Below are 22267 nucleotides of genomic sequence, written 5' to 3' on the forward strand. Positions count from 1 at the left end.
AATTGTTTTTTCTTTCTTCTTAAATGGTTGTTTTTTTCTTCTTCCTGCAGGTGGTTTTACCGTGGGCCCACAACCTGTAGTGGACCTGCTGCGCCAGCGTGCTCGTCCGTACCTGTTTTCCAATGCCCTCCCACCACCGGTCACAGCCTGCGCCCTGGCGGCATTAAACCTGGTGGACGACGGAACTCTGGCCCAGAGCATTGCAGAGAAAACGCGGCGGTGAGCAAAGTGCAGCGGCACCGATGGCGGGTCTCCTGACAGTCCGCATGTGGTCGAAGTTTGTCAAAAGTTGAGCGAAGTGTACTCGATAGGAAGAGCACTATCTGCCAGCACCCGTGTGTGTGTGTGTGTGTGCGTGTGTGTGTGTGTGTGTGTGTGTGTGTGTGTGTGTGTGTGTGTGTGTGTGTGTGTGTGTGTGTGTGTGTGTGTGTGTGTGTGTGTGTGTTAATCAACGACATGACAGCGGGACGAGCGCTGTCCCGATCTCCTGTGGACCGAAGTCCGAGACCAAAGTGTCACCTCCCCGGCCACTCTGTACACAGACAGAGATTTCATTATTTGGTCCCCATTGGCTAAACATCAAGCAGAGCCGCCAATCAAGATTTCGGGCTTATTTGCTTCTTTTGAAGGTGCCATTTTATAATTAAAAAAAGGTAAAAAATCAAACATTTGAACAGCCTTGGACGTGCACTTTGACCCCACGGCCAAGGCACACCGTCTATCAAGGCTGTCCCATTGGCATACACATGCACCTCAACCCAAAGGCTGAAGCACATGGTCAATCAAAACCCATGCACCCTGACCCCGAAGGGCCACAATGCACGGTCATACAATTGGACCCCTCCTCCATAGGAGTGAGTCCCCATGACTTCAGCACCATGCCGTCCCGACGAGGGCTCATTTTCCCCTCATCAGGTCGGCAGACTGCAAAACTAATCTCACCATTGAGGACCCAACTCGTCTATTAAGTGAATCGAGGCACCTCCTAGCTTTAATGGTGAGCACCAGACACGGATTATGTCTCACACGGTAAAAACCGCATAACCCGCAAAGAACCAACAGTCTGTCTGCCACCTTAGACCATCGATCCCGCCAGTGCAAACCAAAACCTGGGGGTGTGGTCCGACCGGCGGAGATAACCATCAACGACATGGGACAGCGTGACACAACAACAAATTGATAGGATAATGTATGGAATTTGTAAAAAATAAACCTTCATCAAGGTATGCTGACCGCTTTGGGAAGCAACGAGATTCAATCCATTACTCTTTCTGCCGACACAGAGCAACATGGAAGTGATAAAGTCAAATTGACCGTCATGAAAACGAGTTTTCCATTCTAAATTGAGAAGATAATTTTTAGTAAATATAGAATGTGCTAATCATCCACTCGAATGTGCCAATCATCCACTCAAATGTGCCGACCATCCAGCAGATCATCCACTCAAATGTGCCGATCATCCACTCGAATATGCCAATCATCCTGCAGATCACTCTCGAATTTTAGCCTGGTGTTGGCTTAGCGGTTAGGGTGCCGGCTTGGGATGCTAGGATCCTGGGTTCGAATCCCGGTCGATCGCTGAATTAGCACTGAATTAAATTCCTGAATTGAATTCCATTGTGCGCATGGTGCGCATGCGCAAGATTGGAGGTCACGTCTCTTCGAAGCTATCCATGCGCTCACGCTTTCGAAGTTAAGTAATTTTTCACAATTGTGTTTTTGTCGAAACTGTATCTATCTTTCGGTGTGTGTACCTATTAGTGTGTCTTTAGTAAGATTCTCGGTGTTAATTTTTCATACCTGTATACAAAATCGCCGGTTAATTCGTGTCGCGTATTCTGAGGCTACCGTGTCCGACCTTGGCTTGAGGCTTTGTTTTTCTCTCAGCAGTTCGTCAATTGCGCTGCAATTACTTTCGTTCTCTGTTTCTCTGTTTTTCCCAGTCTTTTCACCCCATGCTTCCTTGTTTAAAATCTCAACTCAAAAAAAAAAAATTTTTTTTCCCTTCTCTCTTCTTATTCGTTTATTCGTTGTTCTTATTTGTTCGTTCGTTCTTTGATCACGTTCGTGGTCATGTGATCACGTTGTTAAAAATGTTTAAACTTTCCCCTGAAGAACTGTATTCTGTCGTATATTATAACACCTTTTTCTTCTTCTTCTATAAAAGGATGCTTTCGACTTGCTCACCAAATCTATTCATTCCAAAAAAAAATTCCATCTCTTACAGTTCCTCTTTTCTACATTCCCGAAACTCTCCAGCACTCCACCCCTCCTTCAGCGTCCTCAAACGTATTTTTGACTCGAAGGTCTCAAGAAATGCATTTTGCAATAAATGTTCGTTTCCCATTAATCGTACACTTTTCAAAATCCAATCTCACCCCTCCCCTCCAAATCTTCCCCATCACCCCTTCCCTCCAAAACTTCCCCATCACCCCTCCCCTCCAAAACTTCCCCATCACCCCTCCCCTCCAAATCTACCCCCTTGCCCCTCCCCTCCAAATCTTCCCCATCACCCATCTCTTTCAAATATTCCCCCTTGCCCCTCCCCTCCAAATCTTCCCCATCACCCATCCCTTTCAAATCTTCCCCCTTGCCCCTCCCCTCCAAATCTTCCCCATCACCCCTTCCCTCCAAAACTTCCCCATCACCCCTCCCCTCCAAAACTTCCCCATCACCCCTCCCCTCCAAATCTACCCCCTTTCCCCTCCCCTCCAAATCATCCCCATCACCCATCTCTTTCAAATCTTCCCCATCACCCATCCCTTTCAAATCTCCCCCCTTGCCCCTTCCCTCCTAAACTCCCCCCACACCCCTCCCCTCCGAGACTCTTCCTCGCTCCTCCCCTCCTAGACTCCCCTCTCACCCCTCCTCCTCAAAGCGTCCTCCCCGCTTCTTCCCCTTTCCAACTTTCACCGTCATCTCCCCCAACGTTCTGCCTCACTCTTCCCCCTCCTCAAATAACACCTCACCGTGCCTCACCCAATCACCATCAAACCTTTTGTCCGCCCCATTCTTCCCTTTCTCCAAGTTATTCTGAAATCTCTGACACACCTTCAACAGCTCTCCCTAACTCTTCCTCCTCTTCCACATCTTACCCTACCCCCCACCCCCCCCCCCCCCCGTTCTGTATCCGATGCTCCCCCTTCCTATTCATTAACGGTATGGACCTCAAACATCCGGGGCCTTCGCTCAAACTTCACTGATCTCTCCATACAGGTTGCTTCTGACAAACCAGACGTGATCTGCTAAACATAAACTTTCCTCCTTCATGATGTCTCTGATTCCTTGGTATCTCTCCCACGTTACTCCCTCCTCCGGTATGATGGACCTGAGCCTCGTCCTGGAGGTGGGGTTGCTATCTTTATTAAAAAACTCTTCCTCACTCGCCCTGCACTGCCCTCTCTCCACCTCACCCCCAGGAATACCTTTGGCTACGGCTTCGCCTTCGCTCCCACCTTTTGTTCATATGTGTGTTGTACCGTCCACCAAACAGTGATGACTCCATCTACATCTCGCTGTCTGATAATATGGACCAACTTCTATCTGCCCATCCCAACTCTCTCTTCCTCATATGTGGTGATTTAAATTGTCACCATCCCAGTTGGCTGGGTGTGGGTACCTCTCTCACCAGCCATGGCTCTTCAGCAAAGGACTTCTGCGACTCACTGGGACTGACACAATCTGTCAATTTCCCGACCTGGATCTCAGTCAACGGAGCATCTTCTCTTCTGGACTTGGTTATGACTAACTTCCCTGAAAATGTCTGCTGCTCTTCTTCTGCTCCAATCAGCTCATCTGATCATGTGCTTGTTAAAGTGGACATCTCTCTGACCATTCTCAGAGAGCCTCCTCAGCGTCATCGAGTCTGGCATTTCACTCAGGCCAACTTGCACGGTCTTCAAGCAGCCATCAATCATCTGGACTGGTCTCCCATCTCTACCGCCTCTGACATCAACTCATCCTGGGAATTCTTCCAAAGTAAATTGCTCTCTCTCATGCACAGATTTATTCCATCTCGTCTTCAGTTGTCATACCCTTCCTCCCATCCATGGTACACGGAATCTTGTGGTGAGGCTATTGCCCAGAAACAACTGGCTTTCGTCTCCTGGAAAGCTAATCCAACGGTAGGAAATCTCATTTCCTTTAACAAAGCCCGAAACAAGTGTGTGTCCACCCTCAGGAGAGCCAGGAAACAATATCTCTCCGTTCTCAGGACCGAACTCTCTTATCTGTCTCCCTCTTCCAAATCCTGGTGGCGTCTGGTCAAATCTGTTTCGGGTGTTTGTTCCCCCTCCATCCCCTCCCTCACCTCAAATGGCTACACGGCTGACTCCGCACGTGAAAAAGCTGAATGCCTCAACTCTGTGTTTGCCTCTAAATCTTGTGTCCCAAACCCATCCCTCTCTGTACCCACCGTACCCAGTCATACCCAGCTGCTCCTGGACTCTGTGTCCTTTCCTCCTGACAAGGTGGAAAAGTTTCTGTCAACCCTCGACTCTGATTCTGCAACTGGACCTGACGGCATCAGCCCACGGGTCCTAAAATCCCGTTCTTCCGCTCTTTCACTCCCTCACTGTTCTCTTCACCCTCTCTTTTGCTCAAGGTCATCTGCCATCTGCTTGGAAATCAGCCAACATCACCGCTTTGCACAAAAAAGGTGCAAAAACAGATCCTAGCAACTACAGACCGATCAGCCTTCTCCCAATTATCAGCAAAGTCATGGAATCCATCATTGCTTCAGATATGAAATCTTTCCTCTTCTCCAATGGCTTGATCTCTGATCATCAATTTGGTTTCAGACCTGGTCACTCTACTCTGGACGTGCTGCTTCTGCTTTCTCAACAATGGATGGAGGTCCTCAATGCCAAACAGGAAATTAGAGCTGTCTCCCTTGACATATCACGTGCCTTCGATACGGTCTGGCACCCCGCTCTGCTCACCAAACTCTCCTCTTTTGGTATCCATGGAAATCTCCACGCATGGCTGGCGGACTTCCTCTCTAGTCGTAGTCAACATGTGACCCTGAATGGGTTTCTCTCATCTCCTCTTCCTGTTCAGGCTGGAGTTCCGCAAGGCAGTGTTCTGGGCCCTGTGCTTTTTCTGGTCTTCATCAATGATCTCTCTGACTCTCTTGAAAATCCTCACTATCTCTTTGCTGATGACTCTACTCTCTGTCGCTCCATTCCTCATCCCTCAGATCGGCAGTCTGCAGCCTGCTCACTCTCTGCAGACCTGGACAAAATCACAGACTGGGCAAACAAGTGGAACATGTCTTTCAATCCTGACAAATCTCACACTCTTATGATGTCTCTCCGAAAAGACCGACTGGACAACCCTCCCATCCACTTTCTGAATAATCCTCTCCAAGAAGTTCTGTCACTCAAGCTTTTGGGTCTCACTATCTGCCATGATCTTTCCTGGGAAAACCACATTTCAAATCTGGCCTCCAAAGCCAGTCGCCGACTGGGCATCCTCCGTCGTGCGAAGTCCTTCCTTGGCACACCTGAGCTCCTCACCACATACAAGGCTTTCATCCACAGCTCAATGGAATACTGCTCTCCCCTCTGGGCTGGTGCTCCTGCCTCACACCTAGCTCGTCTTCACGCTGTTGAAACCAAAGCGTTCAGAATCATTGGAATCTCCCGCGATGAAGCTAACTCCAAGGGCCTTTCACTCACTCACCGCAGGCAGGTTGGTGGTCTTTCCGTCTTCTACCGACTCCTCTCTGGCCTTGCCCCCCAGCTCTCTCTGGGCTCTGTCCCCCAAATATTCCGACAGGTCGCACAAGATCTGCCTGCAACCCTCTTATGGTTAAACTGCCAAAATCAAGGCTCTCTGCTCACCTTCACTCCTTCATTACTCTTTTCTCCCGCCTCTGGAACAAACTCCCTCACTCTCTTCAATCCCACTCCACCCTCCGTCTTTAAAACAGCTGTTCACCACCATCTCTTATCTTCCCCCATCCAAAACCTTGATCTTTTCTACCCCCGCTAATTTCACCCCAAATCCACTTTTTTGAAATACCAACTTCTGTCCTGGAAGTCCTTGGTGTCCTTGTGTTTTATACTTCTCCCACCCCCCCCCCCTTCCCACGCCTCCTCCCCCCAAGCCCTCTCCCTCCCACACATCTCCCTGCTCTCAAATGTTGTGTTTGTGTGCTTCCCCTTCTCTCCCCATCTTGTCTTCCGCTCCCTCTTTTGATATATTTTGTTTGTCTGGTTGATTTTTTTTGTGAAGTAAATTGTTAGCTCTTTCACGAGCCTCGATTCAGTATACAAAAAACAAAACAAAACAAAAAACACCAGGGGGGTTGACTCAGCTTGTCATCCTTACGAGGTCGGCAAATTGAGTACCAGCTTGCTGGGATGAATGATCACGGTGTATACCCCGGTTTAGAATAGGTACACCGTATCCCTGCGCATCGTAAGAGGCTACCAAGGGTTGGCGTCAGGAAGGGCATCCGGCCATAAAAACATTGCCTCAAACAGGGAACCATGATTGTCATGGGGCCCGCAAGGCTAACCCCCGCTCTAGCGGGGAAAATGGCCTTAAAACGATCATTCATATTTAAATTCATTCATTCATGATAGAATAGGTCAGGTATGTAATTAAATAACTCAGGTATGTAATTAAATCAGGTATGAAAAGGTCAGGTAATATGTAATCGAATGTGCCAATCATCCTGCAGATCATCCTGTAGATCATCCACTCGAATGTGCCAATCATCCTGCAGATAATCCACTCAAATGTGCCGATCATCCACTCGAATGTGCTGATCATCCTGCTGATCAGTGATCATCCTGCAGATCATCCACTCGAATGTGCCGATCATCCTGCAGATCATCCACCTGAATGTGCCGATCATCCTGCAGATCATCCACTCGAATGTGCCAATCATCCTGCAGATCCACCACTCGAATGTGCCGATCATCCTGCAGATCATCCACTCAAATGTGCCAATCATCCTGCAGATCATCCACCTGAATGTGCCGATCATCCTGCAGATAATCCACTCAAATGTGCCGATCATCCACTCGAATGTGCTGATCATCCTGCAGATCATCCACTCAAATGTGCCAATCATCCTGCAGATCATCCACCTGAATGTGCCGATCATCCTGCAGATCATCCACTCGAATGTGCCAATCATCCTGCAGATCCACCACTCGAATGTGCTGATCATCCTGCAGATCATCCACTCAAATGTGCCAATCATCCTGCAGATCATCCACTCAAATGTGCAGATCATCCTGCAGATAATCCACTCAAATGTGCAGATCATCCACTCGAATGTGCCGATCATCCTGCAGATCATCCACTCAAATGTGCAGATCATCCTGCAGATAATCCACTCAAATGTGCCGATCATCCACTCGAATGTGCCGATCATCCTGCAGATCATCCACTCAAATGTGCCAATCATCCTGCAGATCATCCACTCAAATGTGCAGATCATCCTGCAGATAATGCACTCAAATGTGCAGATCATCCACTCAAATGTGCCGATCATCCTGCAGATCATCCACTCAAATGTGCAGATCATCCTGCAGATAATCCACTCAAATGTGCCGATCATCCACTCGAATGTGCTGATCATCCTGCTGATCATCCTGCAGATCATCCACTCGAATGTGCCAATCATCCTGCAGATAATCCACTCGAATGTGCCAATCATCCTGCAGATAATCCACTCGAATGCGCTGATCATCCTGCAAATCATCCACTCGAATGTGCCGATCATCCTGCAGATAATCCACTCGAATGTGCCAATCATCCTGCAGATCATTCACTCGAATGTGCCAATCATCCTGCAGATAATCCACTCGAATGTGCCAATCATCCTGCAGATAATCCACTCGAATGCGCTGATCATCCTGCAAATCATCCACTCGAATGTGCCGATCATCCTGCAGATAATCCACTCGAATGTGCCAATCATCCTGCAGATAATCCACTCGAATGTGCCAATCATCCTGCAGATCATCCACTCAAATGTGCAGATCATCCACTCGAATGTGCAGATCATCCACTCAAATGTGCAGATCATCCACTCAAATGTGCAGATCATCCACTCGAATGTGCCAATCATCCTGCAGATCATCCACTCGAATGTGCCAATCATCCACTCGAATGTGCCAATGAATGAGTTATTTATTTTATCAGTGAGGTGAGCAGCAATTACCTGTTTTTAGCATGGAACATAGTTCAGGTGAGGTGTGAGCATCGCTCGGTGTCCGTCAGAGTCGGTAAAGACTCGGATCTTCTTATCCGAAACCACACGCACGATTCTGATGAAACTTCACCACAACCTTCATCACCTGTGCTGCATAAACGTCTGAGAACCAAGGCATCCTGATCTCTTCCAAATCCCATCAAAGATCCCATATTAAGAAGGTGAATGTAAAGATCAACGGTCACGACCAATGTGGGATCGGTACTTTTGATTTCTGAAAAAGTATTCACCTGATTTCGATGTAACCTGGTCGGAATCACCTGGGCCTGGTGGTTTCACAAGTTTGTTCAAACCATCGGCGAGGTTGTCTTTTGTGGGTCATCCACACCTAGCTGTGGTTCCCTGGTTCCACCAGGTGAGCGCAGGGGAATTGTTCCTATTTATTTCTTCATATCGAACCTCGTTATTTCGAACAAATAACTGTCCCGGTGTTGCTCGTACAAATGGGTTGTATCACACGTAGGACAAAGACACGAGACATCGACGTACATTTACATGAATTACAACGACAGGTGATTGTCAAGCACACAGGTACGTGGGATCTCGCAGGTGATGCCCGGACCCTTGGTTGACTGTGAGCAGGTTCCAAGGTTTGTCTAACCTTTTGATTTTCGTCATGTCTGACTCCCACTGAAGAATGTGTCCGTGATATGTCTGACTCCCTTTGAGGAATGTGTCCGTGGTATGTCTGACTCCCATTGAGGAATGTGTCCGTGGTACGTCTGACTCCCATTGAGGAATGTGTCCGTGGTACGTCTGACTCCCATTGAGGAATGTGTCCGTGGTACGTCTGACTCCCATTGAGGAATGTGTCCGTGGTGTGTCTGACTCCCATTGAGGAATGTGTCCGTGGTACGTCTGACTCCCATTGAGGAATGTGTCCGTGGTATGTCTGACTCCCATTGAGGAATGTGTCCATGGTACGTCTGACTCCCATTGAGGAATGTGTCCGTGGTATGTCTGTCTCCCATTGAGGAATGTGTCCGTAGTATGTCTGACTCCCATTGAGGAATGTGTCCGTGGTATGTCTGACTCCCATTGAGGAATGTGTCCGTGGTACGTCTGACTCCCATTGAGGAATGTGTCCGTGGTACGTCTGACTCCCATTGAGGAATGTGTCCGTGGTGTGTCTGACTCCCATTGAGGAATGTGTCCGTGGTATGTCTGACTCCCATTGAGGAATGTGTCCGTGATATGTCTGACTCCCATTGAGGAATGTGTCCATGGTACGTCTGACTCCCATTGAGGAATGTGTCCGTGGTACGTCTGACTCCCATTGAGGAATGTGTCCGTGGTATGTCTGACTCCCATTGAGGAATGTGTCCGTGATATCTCTGACTCCCATTGAGGAATGTGTCCATGGTACGTCTGACTCCCATTGAGGAATGTGTCCGTGATATGTCTGACTCCCATTGAGGAATGTGACCGTGGTATGTCTGACTCCCATTAAGGAATGTGTCCATGGTACGTCTGACTCCCATTGAGGAATGTGTCCGTGGTACGTCTGACTCCCATTGAGGAATGTGTCCGTGGTACGTCTGACTCCCATTGAGGAATGTGTCCGTGGTACTCTGACTCCCATTGAGGAATGTGTCCGTGGTATGTCTGACTCCCATTGAGGAATGTGTCCGTGGTATGTCTGACTCCCATTGAGGAATGTGTCCGTGGTATGTCTGACTCCCATTGAGGAATGTGTCCGTGGTATGTCTGACTCCCATTGAGGAATGTGTCTGTGGTATGTCTGACTCCCATTGAGGAATGTGTCCGTGGTATATCTGACTCCCATTGAGGAATCTGTCCGTGGTATTTGTCCCTGACCAAGGTGCTTCGGTGTCCAGACGGAACCCGCCCAGGTTTGACGAGGTGTTCACTGCAGATAACCGGACTTGATGGGAATGGTTACCTTCTCTTCCCATTCCAATTGTTATCCACCCCGCAGGTTCCGCTCTCAAATGAGTGATGCTGGGTTCACCTTGGGAGGTAAAAACCACCCGATTTGCCCGGTCATGATTGGTGATGCCAAGCTCACCAGCACAATTGCAGAAGAAATGCTAGACCAAGGTAACTCCTCCAATGATTCGTTTGTCTTGTTATCTTCTTCTTTTAAACTAAACTCACATTATTAGTGGAAATGAAATGCTGGGAGAAAACCGTTATACCTGTACCAGGTGCACATCCAACCTCTCAAACGTCTTGGAGCGAGTGATGTAAATAATTGTACAAGCAGACTTTGCCAGGTACTGATGTACAATGGGTACTGATGTACAATGGGTACTGATGTACAATGGGTACTGATGTACAATGGGTACTGAAGTACAATGGGTACTGAAGTACAATGGGTACTGACGTACAATGGGCACTGACGTACAATGGGCACTGACGGACAATGGGTACTGACGGACAATGGGTACTGACGTACAATGGGTACTGACGTACAATGGGTACTGAAGTACAATGGGTACTGACGTACAATGGGTAATGACGTACAATGGGTACTGACGTGCAATGGGTAATGACGCGCAATGGGTAATGACGCGCAATGGGTAATGACGCGCAATGGGTACTGACGCACATTGGGTCCTTATGTACAATGGGCACTGACGTACAATGGGCACTGACGGACAATGGGCACTGACGGACAATGGGCACTGACGGACAATGGGCACTGACGGACAATGGGCACTGACGGACAATGGGTACTGACGTACAATGGGTACTGACGTACAATGGCCGACTCTGCATTGGTGATTTGCAGTTAGCTTTGCGTTTTGCCTCAGAGTGCTTGTAGTGTGTTAATCTTGCGGTTAGACTTGTGGTATGTGGTTACTGGTTAGCCTCCGAGTACTTTTAGTGTGTTAATCTTGCGGTTAGCCTTGTGGTTTGTGGTTAGCCTCTGAGTGCTTTAGTGTGTTAATCTTGCGGTTAGCCTTGTGATATGTGGTTACTGGTTAGCCTCTGAGTGCTTTTAGTGTGTTAATCTTGCAGTTAGCCTTGTGGTTTGTGGTTTGCCTCGGAGTGCTTTTAGTGTGTTAATCTTGCGGTTTTTGGTTAGCCTCGGAGTACTTTTAGTGTGTTAATCTTGCGGTTTTTGGTTAGCCTCGGAGTACTTTTAGTGTGTTGATCTTGCGGTATGTGGTTAGCCTCAGAGTGGTTTTAGTGTGTTGATCTTGCGGTATGTGGTTAGCCTCAGAGTGGTTTTAGTGTGTTGATCTTGCAGTTAGCCTTGTGATATGTGATTTGCCTCCGAGTGCTTTTAGTGTGTTGATCTTGCGGTTAGCCTTGTGGTTTGTGGTTAGCCTCTGAGTGCTTTTGGTGTGTTGATCTTGCGGTTAGCCTTGTGGTTTGTGGTTAGCCTCTGAGTACTTTTAGTGTGTTGATCTTGTGGTTAGCCTTGTGGTTTGTGGTTAGCCTCCGAGTGATTTTAGTGTGTTGATCTTGCGGTTAGCCTTGTGGTTTGTGGTTTGCCTCGGAGTGCTTTTGGTGTGTTGATCTTGCGGTTAGCCTTGTGGTTTGTGGTTAGCCTCCGAGTGATTTTAGTGTGTTGATCTTGCGGTTAGCCTTGTGGTTTGTGGTTTGCCTCGGAGTGCTTTTGGTGTGTTGATCTTGCGGTTAGCCTTGTGGTTTGTGGTTAGCCTCCGAGTGATTTTAGTGTGTTGATCTTGCGGTTAGCCTTGTGGTTTGTGGTTTGCCTCCGAGTGATTTTAGTGTGTTGATCTTGCGGTTAGCCTTGTGGTTTGTGGTTTGCCTCGGAGTGCTTTTGGTGTGTTGATCTTGCGGTTAGCCTTGACAGTAAGTAGATGTGTGTTGGGACAAAAATCATATAGTGTTATCCAAGGTGTTGTTCTGTGTGTTATACAAATATACCAAGAGGAAGTTGTTCATTGAAGAGAGTAATTGTTGGACACACATTCGATTAATGTCCGTCTCGGGTGAGAAGGGCACCAACATATTTCAGTGGAGATAGTTATGTCATTCAGCGCGAGCCATTTTTCAAGATTTTCAGAGATATTGCTGAAAGGTTGATTCGTGGCCTGGACAAAATTGGAATGTGAGGCAATGGTTAGATTATCCGCATATGACAAAAGTATTGAGTCGGCTTGAGAGGTCGGGAGGTCATGGAGCAATAGATTGTAGAGTGAGGTAAAGAGTCCTGTGGGATGCGATTAGGTGGAGGTCTGAAGGAAGAGAGGGAGTGTTGATTGGTTATTTGAGCTTCATTGGACAAAAGATTATGGGCATTTCTTATTGTTGATGTGCGAGTACATGTTGGTGTTCAGATTGTTTTTACGAATGCATGTTGGTGTTCAGATTGTTTTTATGAGTACATGTTGGTGTTCAGATTGTTTTTATGAGTACATGTTTGTGTTCAGATTGTTTTTATGAGTACATGTTTGTGTTCAGATTGTTTTTATGAGTACATGTTGGTGTTCAGATTGTTTTTATGAGTACATGTTTGTCTTCAGATTGTTTTTATGAGTACATGTTGGTGTTCAGATTGTTTTTACGAATGCATGTTGGTGTTCAGATTGTTTTTATGAGTACATGTTTGTGTTCAGATTGTTTTTATGAGTACATGTTTGTGTTCAGATTGTTTTTACGAGTACATGTTTGTGTTCAGATTGTTTTTATGAGTACATGTTTGTGTTCAGATTGTTTTTATGAGTACATGCTTGTGTTCAGATTGTTTTTACGAGTACATGTTTGTGTTCAGATTGTTTTTACGAGTACATGTTTGTGTTCAGATTGTTTTTATGAGTACATGTTTGTGTTCAGATTGTTTTTACGAATATATGTTGGTGTTCCGATTGTTTTTACGAATGCATGTTGGTGTTCAGATTGTTTTTATGAGCACATGTTGGTGTTCAGATTGTTTTTACAAGTACATGTTGGTGTTCAGATTGTTTTTACGAGTACATGTTGGAGTTCAGATTGTTTTTATGAGTACATGTTTGTGTTCAGATTGTTTTTATGAGTACATGTTTGTGTTCAGATTGTTTTTATGAGTACATGTTGGTGTTCAGATTGTTTTTACGAGTACATGTTGGAGTTCAGATTGTTTTTATGAGTACATGTTTGTGTTCAGATTGTTTTTATGAGTACATGTTGGTGTTCAGATTGTTTTTATGAGTACATGTTTGTGTTCAGATTGTTTTTATGAGTACATGTTTGTGCTCAGATTGTTTTTACGAGTACATGTTTGTGTTCAGATTGTTTTTATGAGTACATGTTTGTGTTCAGATTGTTTTTATGAGTACATGTTTGTGTTCAGATTGTTTTTACGAGTACATGTTTGTGTTCAGATTGTTTTCATGAGTACATGCTGGTGTTCAGATGGTTTTTATGAGTACATGTTGGTGTTCAGATTGTTTTTATGAGTACATGTTTGTGTTCAGATTGTTTTTATGAGTACATGTTTGTGTTCAGATTGTTTTTATGAGTACATGTTTGTGTTCAGATTGTTTTTACGAATATATGTTGGTGTTCCGATTGTTTTTACGAATGCATGTTGGTGTTCAGATTGTTTTTATGAGCACATGTTGGTGTTCAGATTGTTTTTACGAGTACATGTTGGTGTTCAGATTGTTTTTACGAGTACATGTTGGAGTTCAGATTGTTTTTATGAGTACATGTTTGTGTTCAGATTGTTTTTATGAGTACATGTTTGTGTTCAGATTGTTTTTATGAGTACATGTTGGTGTTCAGATTGTTTTTACGAGTACATGTTGGAGTTCAGATTGTTTTTATGAGTACATGTTTGTGTTCAGATTGTTTTTATGAGTACATGTTTGTGTTCAGATTGTTTTTACGAGTACATGTTTGTGTTCAGATTGTTTTCATGAGTACATGCTGGTGTTCAGATGGTTTTTATGAGTACATGTTGGTGTTCAGATTGTTTTTATGAGTACATGTTTGTGTTCAGATTGTTTTCATGAGTACATGTTTGTGTTCAGATTGTTTTCATGAGTACATGCTGGTGTTCAGATGGTTTTTATGAGTGCATGTTGGTGTTCAGATTGTTTTTATCAGTACATGGTGGTGTTCAGATTGTTTTTATGAGTACATGTTTGTGTTCAGATTGTTTTCATGAGTACATGCTGGTGTTCAGATGGTTTTTATGAGTGCATGTTGGTGTTGATTGTTTTTATCAGTACATGGTGGTGTTCAGATTGTTTTTATGAGTACATGTTTGTGTTCAGATTGTTTTTATGGGTACATGTTTGTGTTCAGATTGTTTTTACGAGTACATGTTTGTGTTCAGATTGTTTTTACGAGTACATGTTTGTGTTCAGATTGTTTTCATGAGTACATGCTGGTGTTCAGATTGTTTTTACGAGTACATGTTGGAGTTCAGATTGTTTTTATGAGTACATGTTTGTGTTCAGATTGTTTTTATGAGTACATGTTTGTGTTCAGATTGTTTTTACGAGTACATGCTGGTGTTCAGATTGTTTTTATGAGTACATGTTTGTGTTCAGATTGTTTTTACGAGTACATGTTTGTGTTCAGATTGTTTTTACGAGTACATGTTTGTGTTCAGATTGTTTTCATGAGTACATGTTGGTGTTCATATTGTTTTTACGAGTACATGTTGGAGTTCAGATTGTTTTTATGAGTACATGTTTGTGTTCAGATTGTTTTTACGAGTACATGTTGGAGTTCAGATTGTTTTCATGAGTACATGTTGGTGTTCATATTGTTTTTACGAGTACATGTTGGAGTTCAGATTGTTTTTATGAGTACATGTTTGTGTTCAGATTGTTTTTACGAGTACATGTTGGAGTTCAGATTGTTTTTATGAGTACATGTTTGTGTTCAGATTGTTTTAATCAGTACATGTTGGTGTGCAGATTGTTTTTACAAGTACGTTTGTGTTCAGATTGTTTTTATGAGTACATGTTGGTGTTCAGATTGTTTTTACGAGTACGTTGGTGTTCAGATTGTTTTTACAAGTACGTTTGTGTTCAGATTGTTTTAATGAGTACATGTTGGTGTTCAGATTGTTTTTACGAGTACGTTGGTGTTCAGATTGTTTTTATGAGTGCATGTTGGTGTTGAGATTGTTTTTACGAGTACGTTTGTGCTCAGATTGTTTTTATGAGTACATGTTGGTGTTCAGATTGTTTTTATGAGTACATGTTTGTGTTGAGATTGTTTTAATGAGTACATGTTGGTGTTCAGATTGTTTTTACGAGTACATGTTGGAGTTGATTGTTTTTATGAGTACATGTTTGTGTTCAGATTGTTTTAATGAGTACATGTTGGTGTTCAGATTGTTTTTACGAGTACGTTGGTGTTCAGATTGTTTTTATGAGTACATGTTGGTGTTCAGATTGTTTTTACGAGTACGTTGGTGTTCAGATTGTTTTTACGAGTACGTTGGTGTTCAGATTGTTTTTATGAGTACATGTTGGTGTTGAGATTGTTTTTACGAGTACGTTTGTGCTCAGATTGTTTTTATGAGTACATGTTGGTGTTCAGATTGTTTTTATGAGTACATGTTTGTGTTGAGATTGTTTTAATCAGTACATGTTGGTGTTCAGATTGTTTTTACAAGTACGTATGTGTTCAGATTGTTTTTATGAGTACATGTTTGTGTTCAGATTGTTTTAATGAGTACATGTTGGTGTTCAGATTGTTTTTACGAGTACGTTGGTGTTCAGATTGTTTTTATGAGTACATGTTGGTGTTCAGATTGTTTTTATGAGTACATGTTTGTGTTCAGATTGTTTTAATGAGTACATGTTGGTGTTCAGATTGTTTTTACGAGTACGTTGGTGTTCAGATTGTTTTTATGAGTACATGTTGGTGTTCAGATTGTTTTTACGAGTACGTTGGTGTTCAGATTGTTTTTATGAGTACATGTTGGTGTTCATATTGTTTTTATCAGTACATGTTGGTGTTCAGATTGTTTTTATGAGTACATGTTGGTGTTCAGATTGTTTTTACGAGTACGTTGGTGTTCAGATTGTTTTTATGAGTACATGTTGGTGTTCAGATTGTTTTTACGAGTACGTTGGTGTTCAGATTGTTTTTACAAGTACGTTTGTGTTCAGATTGTTTTAATGAGTACATGTTGGTGTTCAGATTGTTTTTACGAGTACGTTGGTGTTCAGATTGTTTTTATGAGTGCATGTTGGTGTTGAGATTGTTTTTACGAGTACGTTTGTGCTCAGATTGTTTTTATGAGTACATGTTGGTGTTCAGATTGTTTTTATGAGTACATGTTTGTGTTGAGATTGTTTTAATGAGTACATGTTGGTGTTCAGATTGTTTTTACGAGTACATGTTGGAGTTGATTGTTTTTATGAGTACATGTTTGTGTTCAGATTGTTTTAATGAGTACATGTTGGTGTTCAGATTGTTTTTACGAGTACGTTGGTGTTCAGATTGTTTTTATGAGTACATGTTGGTGTTCAGATTGTTTTTACGAGTACGTTGGTGTTCAGATTGTTTTTACGAGTACGTTGGTGTTCAGATTGTTTTTATGAGTACATGTTGGTGTTGAGATTGTTTTTACGAGTACGTTTGTGCTCAGATTGTTTTTATGAGTACATGTTGGTGTTCAGATTGTTTTTATGAGTACATGTTTGTGTTGAGATTGTTTTAATCAGTACATGTTGGTGTTCAGATTGTTTTTACAAGTACGTTTGTGTTCAGATTGTTTTTATGAGTACATGTTTGTGTTCAGATTGTTTTAATGAGTACATGTTGGTGTTCAGATTGTTTTTACGAGTACGTTGGTGTTCAGATTGTTTTTATGAGTACATGTTGGTGTTCAGATTGTTTTTATGAGTACATGTTTGTGTTCAGATTGTTTTAATGAGTACATGTTGGTGTTCAGATTGTTTTTACGAGTACGTTGGTGTTCAGATTGTTTTTATGTGTACATGTTGGTGTTCAGATTGTTTTTACGAGTACGTTGGTGTTCAGATTGTTTTTATGAGTACATGTTGGTGTTCATATTGTTTTTATGAGTACATGTTGGTGTTCAGATTGTTTTTACGAGTACGTTGGTGTTCAGATTGTTTTTATGAGTACATGTTGGTGTTCATATTGTTTTTATGAGTACATGTTGGTGTTCATATTGTTTTTATCAGTACATGTTGGTGTTCAGATTGTTTTTATGAGTACATGTTGGTGTTCAGATTGTTTTTACGAGTACGTTGGTGTTCAGATTGTTTTTATGAGTACATGTTGGTGTTCATATTGTTTTTATGAGTACATGTTGGTGTTCATATTGTTTTTATCAGTACATGTTGGTGTTCAGATTGTTTTTATGAGTACATGTTGGTGTTCAGATTGTTTTTACGAGTACGTTGGTGTTCAGATTGTTTTTATGAGTACATGTTGGTGTTCATATTGTTTTTATCAGTACATGGTGGGTTCAGTGTAAAAAGCTTTAACCAAGTGTATTGCTCCATTGACAGTTCTCGGTCGTAGTTGTTTTTTGTTGAAGCCATCAATAATGTGTTCATGTGGAGATGCGTGGTTGTTGGGTGTGATGGATGAATTCCATGCTGTGATTGGGCTAGAGGAACAAAAGGGGATTTTATTCAGGATTTTTACTTGGGAAATGCATAAGAGAGAAATGGGCTGACACGATGCTGTGTTATTGGTGAGTTTGTTTGGTTTCAGTGTTGATATAATGATTGGTGATGCTCGGTTATTGGTGGGTATGTTCAGCTCCGTCTGTCTATTACGCTATCTCCTCCTAAACAGTTGTGCAGAAATTCGTCAAACTTGGGAATTATGATCACCAAATGGCAAGAATGTTAAAGAACAGTATCCTTATGGCCTCGTCCTACGGGGCGGTATCAAAGGTTCGAATTCCAAAAAATGCAATTTCAGGCACATTTTTAATGAAACTTTGCATATGCATTCAACATTGGGGGATGCATGAAATATGTAAATTTGTGGGGTTTGGTCCCTGGTTCGTGCCCCAGGGGGTGGGGACTTCGGGATACAGGGGTGAAAATGGAAAATAAAAATATTAACCCAATATTTGACATTGGTTCCATCTTGGCGAGACTTTATGGCATATTTGTTCCCCGTCGCACCGCGGAGCGAAAGGGGGACTATGGTTTTCCCCTTCGTCCGTGTGTGCGTGCGTGCGTGCGTGCATGCGTGTGTGAACAAGATATCTGGAAAAGTTCTGAACGGATTTGGATGAAAGTTGGTAGGATGATTGCCCTTGGGATAAGGAAGAATTGATTAGTTTTTGGTGAAGCTCAGGATATTATTCCTGATCCAGGAATTTTTTCAAGGATTTTTTTTTACCATTGGAAGATAGGGCTCATTTTTTTTAACATTATCTTCTATATATTCTACATTTAACATTGATATGAAAATAGTTTTCATATTTGTTGTAAATGTAGTTTAAACTCGTAGTTATGCGTTAGAGCGGTGTATTTTTTTAGCAGTGTCATCTTCAATGTTCATTTTTTTTTTCTAATAAAGACATATTCTGTCATTTTAAAACCACCAAATTAGGTTGCCGTATTAGGTTGCCGTTTCATAAAATGTATCGTTTGATACGTATAATGCTTTAAAACTGTTTTTATTTTTTTTACCTCAGAAGGGATATCAACATTTAGCTCAGCGAATGTCATTCGCGGTGTTAGTATTTGATGAACTTATAAAGACTTAGTTCCAGATTTGTCAATGGCTGAGGTATATTAACAAACGAATAAAACAGATTTGGCAAAATTCCAACTTTTTTTTAAAAGATCGCATATTCACCCGGGGTTGTGAGAGGCTGAAGAAGAAGAAACCTCGCATGGGCTCCCCAGACCAAATAAATAATTCTGGTTCTGGCCCTGCGATTTTCAGGTTTATTACTCCCGCCAGGGAGTAATGCATTCGATCGTGTCTGTCCGTCCGTGTGTGTGTGTGTGTGTGTGTGTTCGTATGTTCGTGAACAAGATATCTGGAAAAGTTCTGAACGGATTTGGATGAAAGTTGGTGGGATGATTGCCCTTGGGATAAGGAAGAATTGCTTAGTTTTTGGTGAAGCTCAGGATATTATTCCGGATCCAGGAATTTTTTTGGGAAAGATTTTTTCTGTTTTACTGCATTAAAGCTTTTATTCTTATTCTTAAATGATGTTTTTCTCCTCCATTTCCGAGATATATCAAAATAAATTCTCTGACAGTTAGGGCCTACTTAATTTTTTCATTTATTGTTTTGGGGAAAGGGGATGTTTAACAAAACGTATTATCCCAACTTGACCCACGGCGGGAGTATGCGCTCTACTGAGTGGCATTCTAGTTACAACTTGGAATAATATCTGTCAAGCCTGAATATTTTTAAATGTATCGTGAACTTTGCACGTTTTTGGTGGATGGCAGTGTACCATATTGCTCCATTTTCTCATCCTTTCATTTCCAGGTATGTTCGTTGTCGGGTTCAGCTTCCCGGTGGTTCCACGAGGGGCTGCGCGCATTCGAGTGCAAATATCTGCTGCTCACTCTAATGCCGACATTGATGAATGTGTGAATGCATTTGTTACTGTGGGACGCAAGCACGGATTGGTGGCTTAATATACACCGCATACAAGTCTCATCCCACACGTTATGTTGTCCGACCAATATACCATAATACGCATGGTGTCATGAATGAGTGTTAAATCCGGCGAATGTGGTGGGTCATGTTGTAATATGATTTGTCATGTCGAAATATGGTTGGTCAGGTTTTTTTTCCCCCCCCATCTGCCCCATCTTCCTTCTGTACATCTCGTTTGATCACAGCCACCTCTTTAAATTTGGATTTGTACAAAATTTCATCAGGTCAAGTTTAATGTTTCTAAAACTCAATTTATTTCCATCTTTCTCTCTCGAACTCCCCAACTCTCCAATCTCCTTTGAAAGCTCCACAATTACTCCATGTGATACAATAAACCTACTAGGTATTACCCTAACATCAAATTTATCCTGGAATCCACACATTGCACAAATAGCTAAGTCTGCCTCGAAGAAACTAGGAGTCCTGTTCAGATGTTGAAGATTCTTCTTCTCTCAACAGTTGCTTCAACTATATAAAGGATTGTTTCGTCCTTGTATGGAGAACTACTCTCACATCTGGGGAGGTTCTTGCTCCACATACTTCCTGGACAGAATTGAATCCAAAATAATTCGACTTGTCAACTCTCCCAATCCGACCTCAAAACTCAACCCTCTCAAATTACATCGAAAGTTGGTTCTCTTTTTCTTTTTACAGATATTACTTTGGTTTTTGCTCCCAAGAACTTGCTGCTTGTGTACCTCCTCCATTAGCGAGACCACAGAATACTCGACAAGCCACTACATCTCATGATTATTGTGTGGCCATTGGCAACTCAATTGATGGGCTGTTATGATGTTTGTTTCTTCCCCTCCACTGCCAAACTCTGGAACTCTTTACCCTCTCATGTATTTCCAAACACTCATGACCTTTCCCTTTTCAAAAAGCAGACTTTTTACTCTTAAACTATTCTCTCTTTCCTATCTCTGCAGCTCTTTTATTTAAGGCCTGGCCTTGAGGACTAAATAATCCATGACTAGAGCCTTCACCATAAAAAGGTAGGAATACGCTGGGTCAGTTAAAAGTTCCAACCACAACTCAAACAGCTCATGGATATTGCGTTTTTCATGCTCCGTCACATGCGTGCGTTGCATTTTTCATGTCATGGAGGAGGATGGCATCTTACAAAAGAACTGCAGGTAAACATGCGCACTGCACATCTCGTGTGATCGGACAAAACCATGTAAAACCACGTTCCACAAGTATCCATTCACTGTTGTAGCCTGTGGTAGGGCCTGGTTAATAAAATTCCAAAGTAGTCGATTAAAATGACGTGAAGAACCTTGATGCTCTTGTTGGTGTTGGAGCTGAGTCTTTGGCCCTTTATGATCTGTTGAATGTGACTTCATTTTTGATTCGGTTGTGGTGCCAACTTTTGCCTCCGACAATGTCTTCCAAACAAACTCACATTATGGAGAAAAACACAAATAGAGACGTCTGCTTCTCCATGATGATGTGTGGCATCCACGTTGGTGTCACCTTTCTTTTTCCACGATTCCTCAATGACATTGCGATGCACCATTCACCATGCTGGTCTCAACATAACTGGAAGATTCTGAAACGTGATGTGCTCACCTTGAACCATGAATGCGTTGGTAACGGCGACGGTAATAATGGATAAACGCACACGGAATCCACCGATAATCTACGCACATGTTGTTCTTCCGAGCAAGTACTGATGAGGGGGAAATTGCCCGAATCATGCACAAGAGGTTTTCCACCCATGAACGAGAACTCCAATCACTGAACCGTTCTGAAGTGTGGAAGAGTTAGGAAGAAGTACGAATGTAGTTCTCAGTGCATTTCATGTGCGTGACTCTTTTGCATCATCATGAACTTAAGAGGAGGATGGACGTGCTCTTTACTACAACTTTCTGCTTTGGTCCTCAATCCAACTATCACTGCCACAAAAGATTGACAGATTTCCTTTTTTCCAGGCTTAGCAGTAAATGATGGTACACGTGACGTCACCGAGACCTTTGCTTTTAAACTTTTCGAGCAGGGTGACGGAACCTTTGAGAAGACCGTCACATGGTGGTTTTATTCTTCTTTCATCTATCCTTCCTCTTGGATGACGTTTGGCCAATATGACAAAAACCTATCGTGAGAATAAAAATTATTGTACATCAATTCAGGTTTCCTGATGCCATACTTAATGGTTCAGATATAAACACCAGCACAATCTCCCCGTCATGTTCTGCGACTCAACCACGAGCTTCTACGTGTATTACTACATGCAGGACATCAGCAAACCACTCCTGGGGAAAAGGCACGACGGCACACCCGGAGTTTGCAAAAAGGTACGTGAAAGAATCAGAGCATGAGAAAAAATATTCTGTGGTCTGATTAGACGAAAATTGAACTCTTTCGCCTGACTACAAAGTACTACATCTGGCAGAAACCGAGCACAGCTAATCACCGATTATAACAGCATCCTGACCGTGAAGCATGCTGGTGGCAGCATCATGCTATGGG

The 22267-nt window shown here is 43.0% G+C and overlaps 1 protein-coding gene across 2 annotated transcripts in view; it reads left to right on the forward strand.

The window, feature by feature from the left end:
• The window catches only part of GCAT (glycine C-acetyltransferase), a 34738-nt gene extending 12816 nt beyond the window's left edge, over window positions 1-21922 (forward strand). For both annotated transcript variants that reach the window (XM_068117959.2, XM_068117958.2), the window contains exons 8-10: window positions 51-219; window positions 10173-10294; window positions 19622-21922. In XM_068117959.2, the coding sequence (XP_067974060.2) occupies window positions 51-219; window positions 10173-10294; window positions 19622-19773 (443 nt within the window). In that variant the 3' untranslated portion in view covers window positions 19774-21922. The remainder of the gene's footprint in view (window positions 1-50; window positions 220-10172; window positions 10295-19621) is intronic.
• The last annotated feature ends 345 nt before the right edge of the window (window positions 21923-22267 follow it).

The sequence above is a fragment of the Myxine glutinosa genome, chromosome 5 (assembly GCF_964187855.1).
Source record: "Myxine glutinosa chromosome 5, kmMyxGlut1.1, whole genome shotgun sequence".
Lineage (NCBI taxonomy): Eukaryota > Metazoa > Chordata > Myxini > Myxiniformes > Myxinidae > Myxine > Myxine glutinosa.